Source organism: Hyaena hyaena, unplaced genomic scaffold (assembly GCF_003009895.1).
Source record: "Hyaena hyaena isolate Hyena2069 unplaced genomic scaffold, ASM300989v1 scaffold_9, whole genome shotgun sequence".
Classification (NCBI taxonomy): Eukaryota; Metazoa; Chordata; class Mammalia; order Carnivora; family Hyaenidae; genus Hyaena; species Hyaena hyaena.
This window is the reverse complement of record NW_024080641.1, coordinates 4,820,726-4,833,739: the sequence shown is the minus strand read 5'-3', so window position 1 is coordinate 4,833,739 and position 13,014 is coordinate 4,820,726. Positions and strand designations below refer to the sequence as shown.

At 56.5% G+C, this 13,014-nt stretch overlaps 1 protein-coding gene across 2 annotated transcripts in view; it reads left to right on the top strand.

The window, feature by feature from the left end:
- Nucleotides 1-229: 229 nt before the first annotated feature.
- The window catches only part of NECTIN2 (nectin cell adhesion molecule 2), a 29,674-nt gene continuing 16,889 nt past the window's right edge, over nt 230-13,014 (top strand). The window contains exons 1-2 of one of the 2 annotated variants that reach the window (XM_039245698.1): nt 230-609; nt 12,349-12,744. In XM_039245698.1, the coding sequence (XP_039101629.1) occupies nt 516-609; nt 12,349-12,744 (490 nt within the window). In that variant the 5' untranslated portion in view covers nt 230-515. The remainder of the gene's footprint in view (nt 610-12,348; nt 12,745-13,014) is intronic. The other variant, XM_039245702.1, reaches the window with a different exon arrangement.

The following is a 13,014-nucleotide window of genomic DNA, read 5'->3' as shown; positions in this document are numbered from 1 at the left end:
CTTAACGAGCCAGCCGGAGACGGGGGCGGGCGCGAGCGGCCTCCTGGAGGGCAAAAGGGGCGGGGCTTGAACGCCAAGGGAGGCGGAGATTAAATTCTGGGGGAGGGGCAACATCGAATCCCGGGGAGAGGCAGGTGTAAAATCCTGGGAGGGGGCGGGGGCAGAATACTGGGCGGGGCGGGAGTAAAATCCCGGGGAGGACCCGCGTGGAATCTCAGAGAGGGCGGGACAGCGTGAGCCTGTGGGGCCGGAGCCCAAGGTCGGCTCCGCGGGGGGGGGAGGGAAGGGGTGGATCCTGTGACGTCAGCGAGTCCGAGCTGCCAGAGAGAAGCCTGGGGCCGGGGGCGCGGAGCGGGGAGAGCCCGGCCCCGAGAGCAGAGCCGCGGGAGCAGAGCGGGCGGGAATCGGCCGGGAGCCGGAGCCCCTCAGGCACTTGCTCGACCGCCCAGCCGAGCGGCGCTCACGGAGTGGCCCGCAGGCCCCCGCCCGGGCCCAGTCCCACCCCGGGCCCCTCCATGGCCCGGGCCGCAGCCCTCTCGCCGTCGAGATCGTCGCCGACGCTGCCTCTCCTGCCGCTGCTGCTGCTGCTGCTGCTGCTCTGGGAAACCGGTGAGAAATCGCATACGCCCGCCCGCCGCGCGGACCCAACCCCTTCCCCACCTTCTGAGTGGGGAAAGACTGAGCACCTTCCCCGTTCTACTCCCAGTTCACCGAGCCCCGGCCCCACTGACTCCGACCCTATCTCTCTGCCCACCCCCCCCCACACACACACCTTTCTTAATCCCAACTCTCCATCCTACACTGGACTTCGCGGTTATCCCCTCCCCCTTCCTCGGACTCTTAACACCAAAAGGGTTAAATCTGAGTCTCCGCGCCCCCCACCCCACCCCTCACCGAGCTGTCAACCCGGATCTGAGGTTCGGTCTCCGCTTCCCCGCTCAGGCATGTGGGGAATTTCTCCCCCCACCCCGCTCCCCAGCGGGAGGGCCTCGGTGAGGAGACAAGACCACCCCCCCATTTCCCTTCTCCCAGGGTTGGGCGTTTGAGGCCTTGGGAGAGCTGAGCGCAGGGGGCCAGACGTCCAGGTTCTCCAGAGGGCGGGGGGCTGGGACTTCGGGTTCCTTGGAGGGCCAAGGAGGAGAGTTCCGGAGACCTGGGAAGGGCCTGAGGACTCCGACCTCGAGCCTCAGGGAGCCGAAGGCTCCGACTCTTGGGACCCAGAAAACAAGGGGCTGGAGCCTGGCTCCTGGGCCCCAGACAAATTAGAGCTCAGGGTCTGTCTCATGAGTCCCAAGTAGAATGAAGGCTAGGGGCTATGTGTACTGGGGTCCTGGTCGAACTGGGGGCAGGAAGGGCTCAAACTTGGGTTCCAGACTGTGAGCAGGGGCTCTGTCTCCTGGGTCCCAGGTAAAACGGGGTGTGTGTGGGGAGGCCGAAGAGGCCCTATCTTGTAGGCTTCGGGTTTAATTGTAGGCATTGGAATGTCTCTTGAGATACAGATAGAAATGCGGGCGGAGTACCCGGTTCTTGGCTTATAGATGTAATCAAGGTCTGGCGGCTCTATCTGGAAGCTGGAGCTCTGTCGGCCTCGTCCCCGGCAGAAAGAGGCCCAGGCCGGCAGGCTGGGACCCTTCCCTTTCCTTGTGAGCCGTCGGCTGGGACGTCCCTGGGGAAGTTTTACCGGTTTCACTTTAGCTGAACCCGGGCGGGGAGGGGCGGGGAGCTCTCCCCGGCTCCCGGTTCCGGACTCCCGGGTTTCGGGACCTTATCTTTTCTCGGGTCGCGCCCTTGGAGCCGCCCCGGGGGGGTGGGGGGTGGGAGGGGGGTGGACCCGAGGAGCCGCTGCCCTAATCCCCCGCCCCTCCCTCTGCTCTCCCCACCAACTCCCTCCCAGTCCCCTCTACCCCTCTGAGGGAGGGCGCAGCTCTCCGAGGCGGGAGAGGCTGGGATGAAACAGGTGAAGGTTCTGGCCCCGCCCCTCGCAGGTGACCGGGCTGTTTATTCCCAGCTAGAAACTCTGGATACTGGAGTTTCCCAAGGGTTTGCCCAGGAAGTGTAGGCAGGAGCGAGGGGAGGGGGGTGTCTTGGGGGAACCCTGAACCCTGGATACCCCTCTGACCTCATCTTTCCCAGCGTGTCTCTGACTTGGATCGCAAGCCTTTACTCCGAGTTGGGTACTGCCACTCCCTCGGCGGCAGAGATAGGGAGATGAGGTCAGGACCTGCCACTTCTCCTGAGGAGAAACGCTCCGAACCCACCTGACCTTGAGCCAGGCTTTGACCTGGCGCGTGATCTCATGGAGAATTCTAGATCCGCCCTAAAAGACAGGTCCTGTTCCTTTTTCCATTTTGCACATGGGGACACAGAGGCTTAGAAAGGGCAAGCCCCATTCCCAGGGTCCCCAGCCATTCCCCTGGAAGCCAGACTGGCTGACTTCAGAGCCTTTCTTGGCTCTGCTCCGCCAGGTGCCTCTGAGCCTCCATTTCCTCCTTTGTAAAACGGAGATAGTAACCCCTTCCCTCCAGGGCCATTGGGAGGTGGCAGAGGCCTCACTGAGCCAGTGTGAAAGTTCTTAGCGCCTGGGGGGGGGGGCCTTCCGCGTTCCTGACCTCTCAGCCTTATGCGTTAGCATCCCGCTTTCCTCTCTGCTTTTCTCCCCCCTTTCCTCTCTCCCTCGGTCTCTCCCTCCTTCCCTCACTTTCTCTCCGTCCCCTCCCCTCTTCATTTCTCACCTCTCTCTGCTTCTGTGGCTCTCCCATCTCTCACAGAGCTCTTTCTGTCTCTCCCTTCCATCCATTTCTCTTTACCTGTCTCTGGCTCCTCGGCCTCCTCCGGGGACTGGGGGCTCCTCACCTGGGCGTCCTGCTGGGCTGCCTCCTTTCCAGTTCTCCCTAACCTTCACCCCTCAACCCGGCAGCCAGGCAGCCCCACAGTAGCGGCGGGGGGATGGGAGGAGAGGGGGTGGAGGGCCTGCTGTCTCTTCTCCTTAGGGAAGGGGGACTGGGCAGCGAGGTGGGGGTGGGTCTGCTCACATGCTGGGGGAGGGGAGCAGGGAAGGGATACACAGAGAGGGATGGAGACACGCACAGAAGGCGACGCTAGGGACGGGATCAGGGATCAGAGACAAACGCTAGAATGGAACGGAGAGGTGGAGAGGATGAAATGCGGCCCCCACGGTGGGTGGGACAGAAAGAAGCTGAGGTGGGGCCAGAAAGATGGAGGAAGGGGAGGGAGCTGGACAGACACCAGGATAAAGGCAGGAACCGCCTAAGGAAAGAGACCTAGAGCCTTGGTGACTGACTGGGTGCCCAGAAGCGCCCAGCCAGCAGGGACAGCTGCCAGGACCCCGGCAGGCCAGGGCACAGGCCAGTCTCAGGGCCAGCAGTATGTGGGGGCACAGGGAGTGGTGGCCATAGAAAGGACAGGGAGTTAGGGACACTGGCCGGCTCCCCCGCCCCACCAGGGACGCTGTTACATTTTTAATGTCCCGGCCATGCGGAGAAATGGAGCAGGGGGAGGAGGAGGAGAGAGAGGCAGTGAGGTGGCCCCGGGCCTAGAGAAAGGGTGTCAGAGATGTGGAGAGACAGGCAGAGGTGGGGAGGCAGGGAGGCCCCAGGGTCAGAGACATAGAGAGACTGTGAGACATGGACACCAGAAACCCCGAGAGTTTAGAGACCTCAGGAGTCAGTGCAGGGAGCCGAATTCCAGAGACTGGGAGACCCACACCCAGAAAGACCCGGCTCTCAGATGCCAGGCACGGAGGAGAGAGAATACGAGAACAGCCTAGGACGCGGGCCATCTTGGGCCAGTGAAAATGTTGAGTGAGATGGCCTGCCGTGAGAGGGCCACTAATCTATGAATATTCTAACGCCACCGAGCTGTGCGCTCTGAATGGGCAGGTTGGATGGTATGGGGATTATATCTCAATGAAGCTGTTGGAGGGGCGCCTGGGTGGCTTGGTCGGTTAAGCATCCAACTCTTGATTTCGGCTCAGGTCATGATCTCACAGTTTGTGGGATCGAGCCCCGTGTCAGGCTCTGTGCTGACAGCGAGGAGCCTGCTTGGCATTCTCTCTCTCTCTCTCTCTCTCTCTCTCTCTCTCTCTGAAAATAAATAAATCAACTTTAAAAAAAAAATAAAGCTGTTAGAGAGAGAATATGACAGACACAGAAAGCAGAGACTCCGAGAGACAGAAGCAGAAACCAGACACTCTGTTCGTTGAAGACATAGGGACAGACTCAGGGCCCAGGAACTAGATGCAGACAGAGATCAAGGTGAAGGACCTGCCAGGGCGGGGGGTGAGGGTGGGGCTCAGAGTCTCCAGGATGGAACCATTTTGGGGTAAAGGTACACTGGACAGAGCTCTCACAGAGTGAGAGTTTCTGTGTGAGGGGCTCAACCAGGGAGGGCAGTTCCAGACCCCAGAGCGGGGGAACCTTCTGGGGTGGTCAGGCTGCTGCAGAAAGGCAGGGAAGTCTCCGCCTGGGGAGGGAGTGATAACCACCATCTGGGACATGATTGGGAGAGACAGGGAGGCAGGTGCAGAAAGCCAGGCACAGTCAGAGAGCCCCGTCTCCAGGCTGCGGCTGCTCTCGCCCCCCCCCCCTTCGGCCCAGCCCGGCTCCCGGATGTCCGCTGCGGGGCTGGGCACTGTGATTAATGCAATTAATTAATTAGCAAGGTGGCTGAGGCAGCAGCTGAGGCCAGCGCTCATAGCACGCTGGCCTTCAAGGGCCGGCTGGAGTCCTGCCGCACCCTACAGGGCAGGTCACAGCGTTTAAGTCTGGAGTCTGGAGGGGGTGAGCCAAGCCCTGAGGGTCCAGCAGGCAGGAGCCGGGAGTCAGAGCCCCCAGCCCCCTCCTCCTCCGGGGTGCCCTAAGTCACTATGCCTTGATCTTCCGTCCCCAGGCTGTGTGTCTCTGTCCCTCACAGTTTTCTCCCGGGGCTCATGCAATGCTCCAGGCACCACCCCCCCGGTGCCCCTCCCCACTGAAAACCTACAGGCCCAGGCCATGGGGACAGGAAGCATGTCTGCGGACCCAGGTGACACCTCAGGAAGCTGTCACCAGCCTGCCTTGCTGAGGGAAGCTCAGGGAGGCCCGTGTTCCCATGGCCAGACTCTCCTCCATTGTGGTGCCAGCCACATCCCAGCCAAGGTCAGGGCATAAGCACCTGCCCAACAGCGTGCTGGACCCCAGTGTCCTAAGTTCAGGCCGGCCACCCTCCTGGCTTCCGTTCTCTGGCTTCCATCTAAAATGCCAAGCCTCTGGGCACCAGCGCCCCCCCCCCATCCCCGTCCCTGACTCTCAGAGCCGCCTCACGTCCCTGGCCACTCCCTTCTGAACTTGCCACCAGTCTGGTTGATCCTTCTTCCTCACAGCCCCAACGCCCACATCCCTGCCCCATCCCATCCTGAGGGCTCTTCCAGAAGGCACAAACCTGGGGCACCTGGGTGGCTCAGTTGGTTAAGCATCTGACTTTGGCTCAGGTCATGATCTCACGGTGTGTGGGTTCGAGCCCCGCGTCGGGCTCTGTGCTGACAGCTCAGAGCGTGGAGCCTATCTTCGGACTCTGTGTCTCCCTCTGTCTCTGACCCTCCCCTGCTCATGTTCTCTCTCTCTCAAAAATAAATAAAACATATGAAAAAAAAAAAAAGAAGAAGAAGAAGAAGGAACAAACCTAACCCTGTTCTGCCACCTGGGTACAACTCTCTATGCCTTCCCAACACCCTTGGGCAAAAGCCCAAATTTTTTTTTTTTTAATTATTTTTGAGAGACAGAGACAGAGAATTGTGCAAGCAGGCTCTGTGTGGAGTCCCATGCAGGGCTTGAACCCACAAACTGTGAGATCACAACCAGAGCCAAATCCGAGTCAGATACTTAGCCAACTGAGCCACCCAGTTGCCCCAAAAGCCTAAGTTCTTTTTAAAAAAAATTTTTTTAAATGTTTATTTATTTTTGAGAAAAAGAGAGAGACAGAGCATGAGCAGAGGACAGGCAGAGAGAGAGGGAGACAGAATCCGAAGCTCTAGGCTCTGAGCTGTCAGCACAGAGACCGAGGCAGGGGCTCAAAGTCATGAACCATGAGATCGTGATGTGAGCTGAAGTCAGACGCTTAACCGACTGAGCCACCCAGGCGCCCCCCAAAAGCCCAAACTCTTCATGGAGCTCCGCCCGTGGGATCTGGTACACAGCTGATCTCCAGCTTCACCTCCATTCATTCATCATGTTTACGTAGCTCCTATAACGTGCCAGGCACCATTCCAGGCTCTAAAGAAAATGAAGCAGGGTCAAGGGAGTTTTTGTTATCAACATAGGGTGGTCAGAGCCTGCCTAGCTGAGCAAAGGCCTGAAGGCCATAATGGAGGGAACCATGGGGACAGGTGAGGTAGAAGCATTTCGGGATGAGGGAACCAGTGCAAAGGCCCTGAGGCCGTCTGAGAACAGTGGGGAGGCCAGTGTGGTCAGAGCAGGGTGAGCCAAGGAAAGAGAGTGAGAGATGAGGCCAGAAAGGGGCTGTGTGCAGATTATGCGGGGCCTTGCTGGAGTTTCTTTTCTGAGTGAGGAAAGCCTCCGGAGGGCTCTGAACCGGGAGGAGGGACATTTCTGCCACGCTTGGGAACAGACTGAGAGGGTAACTACAATCCACATGGGCAGGTACAGGTGGGTTAGACCAGATGAGGCACTGCAGAGCTCCGACGCGGTCTCCTGGTGGGTAGAGCTTGTAGGCGGAGCCGACAGGGTCTGCATGTGGGGGTAGAGGACCAGGGGCGACATTTAGGTAGAAATACGGAAAACATGGACCCTTAACCCCACAGGGGCTGAACCATCCCATTCGTTCCTTCAGAAGTAGAAACAGAATGGGGGAACTTCCGGGGCGCCTGGGGGGCCCCGTCAGTGAAGCGTCCAACTCTTGTTCTTGGCTCAGGTCGTGATCTCGAAGTTCGTGAGTTCGAGAACTCGCGCCGGGTTCTGTGCTGATAGCGCAGAGCCTGCTTGGGATTCTCTCTCTCCCTCTTTCTTCTCTCTCTTTCAAAATAAATAAACATTAAAAAAAATGGAGAACTTTAATCCATGGGATTTGAGAACCTCATTCATTCAGAGAATATTGAGTGGGAAATGGGGGGGGTAGGGGGAGGCGCGTGTGGCCCTCTGGGGCAGAGTGTTGGGGATCAAAGACCCACCTGGGGAACCTGCCCCACAGGAAGCTAAGAGTGGGGTTTTTTAAAACCTCTGAATCAGACAGTGCTGAGACACCGCCCTAGACAGAGGAGGGCGACTTCCTGACTCACAGAAGGGTCTAAGGGACCCAAAGATGGGGCGCGGGGCGGGAGGGTGGGGCTCCATGATCCTGAGATCAGCTTCCCTTGAAAAGGAATGCGGTCTCCTCCAGGAAGCCCTCCGGGCCTCCCTCAGATGGGTCAGGCCTCAGCTCTAGGTTCTTACCCTCACGCATCACCTCCTTCAGTCTCCCCGGCATCCTTGACAATGACAGTCTCCCCGCCACTCTCAGAGGACAAACGCCTGACTTGTTCCTGTTGCTTCTGAGGCACCCACACCCCACAAAGAGCCAGATGCTCACTCAGTTGTATTTATTGAGTACTTACTGCATGCCAGTCCTTGGTGTCGGCTCCCAGGATACAGCAGGGAACAAGGCAGGCATCGCATCTTCCGGGGCCAACCTTCTAGCACCCAGGACCCATCTGAGTCACTGTCGCATGGACTTGCATGGGATGGGAGCAGATTCCAGTCCCTCCCTGCCCCCACTGCCCAATCCCTTTAAGTTCTAAGTGCCCCTCAGGGAGCCAGCTTCCAGCCCTATACCCAGTCTCTAGCTGAACCTCTGGGTCTTCTATGACCCCTGCTCAGGACTTTGTGCTGTCTGGTGAGGCATTTCTGTACAGCTCCACTTGCCCCTCGGGTTCCCTCGGCTCAAGTCTAGTCATCCTCCAGCTGAGGAACCCTCAATAGCTCCCACTTGCCTCAAAGGGGAAAACCTAACTGCTTGGCCCCTCCCTACTCTGCTCTCTCCAGAGCTCACGAGGGCTGGATGACTTTTGCGGACAGAGGGCCCATCTGCCACCCCTCACCCCCCTCAGCTAGAAAGAGGCAGACCCTTGTCCCACATTCAGTGCCTTTGGAGACCGGGTGAGTGAAGAGTCCTGGCACGTGAAGGAAGGGGCAGCCTTTCCTCAGCTCCACCCAGTTGGTGACCCCTAGGAACCCCATATCCTGATTTTGGTCTGGATTTTTGAGATTTAATCTCCAGACCCTTCTGTGGGTCAGTAGATGGTTGAGTGCTGGTTCGTGGTTGAAACAAGGCTGTGTGGGCCAAGGCCAAATACAAGGGAAGCCGGATTTGGCCTGTGGCGGGCAGGCGGGCGGCTAATGGCCTCTGTTTGACTCACCCGTTCGCGGGGCCCTGCAAAGGCCTTACGGCACAAAGGCCTTTCATGGAACTGTCACAAGCGACCCTGCTTGAACATCCCCATTTTACAGATGGAGGGATTCAGGCTCAGAAATGAGGTCCCCTTCCCTAGAAAGGGACCGAGCCAGCAGGACGCCCGTGGCACCTGCTCAGGGGTCCCCATGCTCTTGACATTCTCTAGTGTGGCCCGTCTAAACGGGAGGAGGCCCCTTTCCCAAAATGTCGCTCTTAGGTTGTTTTGGTAAATGTGTAGGGATTCCATGAGATGATAAGGGTTTGTTGCTTTTTTTAAGTATTTAAAAAAAACCTTTTTTTCATGTTTATTTATTTTCAAGAGAAAGAGTGGGGCGGGGGCAGAGAGGGAGGGAGACACAGAATCCGAAGCAGGCTCCAGGCTCTGCGCTGTTAGCACGGAGCCCGACACGGGGCTCGAACCCATGAATCCATGAGGTCATGACCTGAGCCAAAGTTGGACGTTTAACGGACTGCACCACACAGGTGCCCCTTAAGTATTTTTTTAAAACTTATTTACTTATTCTGAGAGAGAGAGAGAGAGAGAGAGAGAAAGGCAGAGAGAGAGAATCTCAGAATCACTGACAGTGCAGAGCCTGATGCGGGGCTGAAACTCGCAAACTGCGAGATCATGACCTGAACCAAAGTTGGACACTTAACCAACTGAGCCACCCAGGTGCCCGAGATGATAGATCTGTTACACAGTGGTCTCGACTGGTGGCTTCTTTCCAAAAGTCTCTGGGACCGGCCCCCGCTGGTGCAACCCCCTTCCACGGGGACCCTCTCGTTACGGTCTCCTGTTAATGTCCCCTGGGTTCCTGTATGAGCCCAGTGGCCGCACATGCTCCCCACCCCCATCTCTCTCAAAGGCAGCTGGGCGGGCTTTGCCCCTTGAGACACGGCATGTGCCTTGTCTTAGCCTTACCTCAAGCTGGGCGTCAAGGGCCACGTGTAATTATACTTAACTGACTGTATTTATTTAACAAGCACTGATCTCCTGTTTCCTGTGCTAAGTGTTCCACAAATATTCTTTAATCTTTATAACACCCCCTAGAGGGCGGAGCCCTATGATTATCCTCACTTTGCAACTGAGGAAACCAAGGCAACAGAGATGTTAAATGACTTGCCCAAAGTCACACAGCCAGCACGTGGCAGCGGCAGGATGCGAACCCAGGCCGTCAGTGCCCCGAGGCACCGTGCTGTATTGCCTCGCACCACAGAGCAGCATCCTTTTCTATTCCACTGCTGATTAAAAGCGAGAAAACAAGAGAAAGGAAAATAGGCGTTCACGCAAAAACCCGTTTGCCAATATTCATGGCAGGTCTGTTCAAATCAACAAAACACGGAAACAAGCCGAGTGTCAATCAGCTGATGAGCAGATAAATGACACATGGTGTGGCCACACGATGGCATAGTATTCAGCCGTGAAAAAGGACGAGCTACATGGACAAAACTTGAAAACATGATCCTAAGTGAAGGAAAGCCAGTCACAGCGCCCCCTAGTGTATGGTTCTATTTATATGAAATGTCTCAAAGCAGCAGATCTGCGGAGACCCAGTAGATAGATGAGTGAGTGGTTACCAGATGCTGCGGGAAGGGGGGATGGGGAGTGACTGCCAGTGGGGATGGAGTTTCTTTGGGGAAATTATAAAAATGCCCTAAAAATTTTTTTAAATGTTTTTATTTATTTATTTATTTCTGAGAATGAGAGAGAGAGACAGCATGAGCAGGGGAGGGTCAGAGAGAGAGGGAGACACAGAATCTGAAACAAGCTCCAGGCTCTGAGCTAGCTGTCAGCACAGAGCCTGATGCGGGGCTCGAACCCACAAACTGTGAGATCATGACCTAAGCTGAAGTCTGACGCTTAACTGAGCTACCCAGGCACCCCAAAAATGCCCTAAAATTGATTGTAGTGATAGACACTGTATGTAATAGGTCTTATGAATATGCAATATATACTCACCCACTTTCTTTTTTTTTTTTTTAATGTTTTATTTATTCTTGAGAGAGAGAGAGACAGCGTGAGCAGGGGAGGGGCAGAGAGAGAGGGAGACACAGAATCCGAAGCAGGCTGCAGGCTCCAGGCTCCGAGCTGTCAGCACAGAGCCCGATGTGGGGCTCAAACTTATGAGAAAGATCCTGACCTGAGCTGAAGTCAGATCCTCAGCTGACTGAGCCACCCAGGCTCCCTGTCTCACAACATAAAATGAAAATGTGAGGGGGCGCCTGGGTGGCTCAGTTGGTTAAGCATCTGACTTCAGCTCAGGTCATGATCTCACAGTTCGTGAGTTCATGTCCCACCTCTGTGCCGACAGTTGGGAGCCTGGAGCCTGCTTCCGATTCTGTGTCTCCCTCTCTCTGCCTCTCCCCTGCTCACGCTTTGTCTCTTTTTATGTTGTGACAGACTTTTTTTTTTTAATTGATTTATCGGGTGGGGGTGTGTGTGAGGTGGAGGGGGTGTAGATTCTGGTTTTCTCCAAACTTTTTATACTGAAATTTTCAAACCTACAGGTGGGTAGAAGTTGCAAGAACAGGGGCGCCTGGGTGGCTCAGTCGGCTAAGTGGCCAACTTCAGCTCAGGTCATGATCTCACAGTTCGTGGGTTCAAGCCCTACATGGGGCTCTGTGCTGACAGCTCAGAGCCTGGAGCCTGCTTTGGATTCTGTGTCTCCCTCTCTCTCTGACCCTCCCCTGCTCACAACCTGTGTGTGTGTGTCTCTCTCTCAAAAATAAATAAACGTTTTTTAAAAATTAAAAAAAAAAGAAGTTGCAAGAACAGCTCAGTAGCCCCCTCCCCCTCTCTAGCCAGACCTGACAGTGGGTTATATTTTGCTACATTGTCTTCACTGCTTTCTGTACAGTTGTTTTCTTTTTTTTTTTAAATGTTTTATTTATTTCTAGGGGAGAGAGAGAGAGAGACAGCTTGAGCAGGGGAGGGTCAGAGAGAGAGGGAGTCACAGGCTGAAACAGGCTCCAGGCTCTGAGCTGACAGTCAGCACAGAGCCCGACGCGGGGCTCGAACCCACGAACCGCGAGATCATGACCTAAGCGAAAGTCGGACGCTTAACCGACTAAGCCACCCAGGCGCCCCTACAGTTGTTTTGTTTTCACGGAGCCATTTGAGAGTATACTCCAGACATGACATTTCATCCCTGTGTGTTATGAGACAAAGGAACCCTGATGGCCCCACAGTATAATCACCGTGCGGAAGAACATTAGCCGTGGGGGTGCCTGGGTGGCTCAGTCAGTTAAGCGTCTGACTTCGGCTCAGGTCATGATCTCACCATCCGTGAGTTCGAGCCCCGCGTCAGGCTCTGTGCTGGCAGCTCAGAGCCTGGAGCCTGCCTTGGATCTGTGTCTCCCTCTTTCTCTCTCTCTCTCTCTCTCTCTCCTTCCACTTATGCTCTGTCTCTGTCTCTCAAAAATGAATAAACGTTAAAAAAAAAAAAAGGAACATTAGCAGTAATTCTGGGGCGCTGGGTGGCTTGGTCCATTAAGCATCTGCCTCTTGAGTTCAGCTCGGGTCATGATCTCACCGTGTGTGAGTTGGAGCCCTTGTATTCTGGAAGGTCAGCCCAGAGCCTGCTGGGGATTCTCTCTCTCCCTCCCTCTCTGCCTCTCCCCTGCGCTCACGGGCGCTTTCTCTCAAAATAAACAGGTTTTAAAAGAATATGAACGATAATTCCACACTAGTACATCATCTAGTGCAGACTCCTATGTCCTCAGTTTTTCTTCGAAACGTGTTCTCTGGATGAATCGGGAATCGGGACCTCACAAAGGCTCCTGCGTTGCCTCTGGGGGCCTCATGCCCTAGTGGGGCCCCTCGGCGACAGCCCTGCCCGGCCTGGAGGGGTCTGGCTCCTTCCCCCCCCCCCCACCTCTCTTCCTTTCTCTTTCTTTTCTCTCCAGGAGCCCAGGATGTGCAAGTTCGAGTGCCGCCCAAGGTGCAGGGCCACCTGGGGGACACCGTGCAGCTCCCGTGTCACCTGCTGTCGTCAGGACCGGACGTCCGAGTCTCACAGGTGACGTGGCTGCACGTGGACGCCACCGGCGCCAGCAGAAGCGTGGCCGCCTTCCACCCTGCGTACGGACCCAGCTTCCGCGGCCCAAAGCCTGGCGAAGAGCGCCTGTCCTTCGTCACCGCCGGACAGAGCGCCGGGGCCAAGCAGGGCACTGAGACGGAGCTGCGCGACGCCACGCTGGCCCTCCGGGGGCTGACGGTGGAGGACGAGGGCAACTACACCTGCGAATTTGCCACCTTCCCCAGTGGCACCAGTCGGGGGGTGACCTGGCTCCAGGTCATAGGTGAGCAGGGTCGGTGGGGAGAGCCCTCGTGCAGATCTGTTTCCGCCCCTGCGTCAGCTGTGATCTGATTTCCTCCATGCTGTTCAGTCAGTTGGTAAATATCCACGAGGCGCCTGCCGCGGGCCAGGCTCTGTTCTAGAAGCCGAGGACACACCAGGCCACAAGGCGTTCGCCACATGTATACCGAGCGCCTCCTACGTGCCAGGCACTGTTCTAGGCTCTAGCAACAAAGCAGTAAGACAGAGCTCCCTGGCCTCCTGGGGCTTCTAC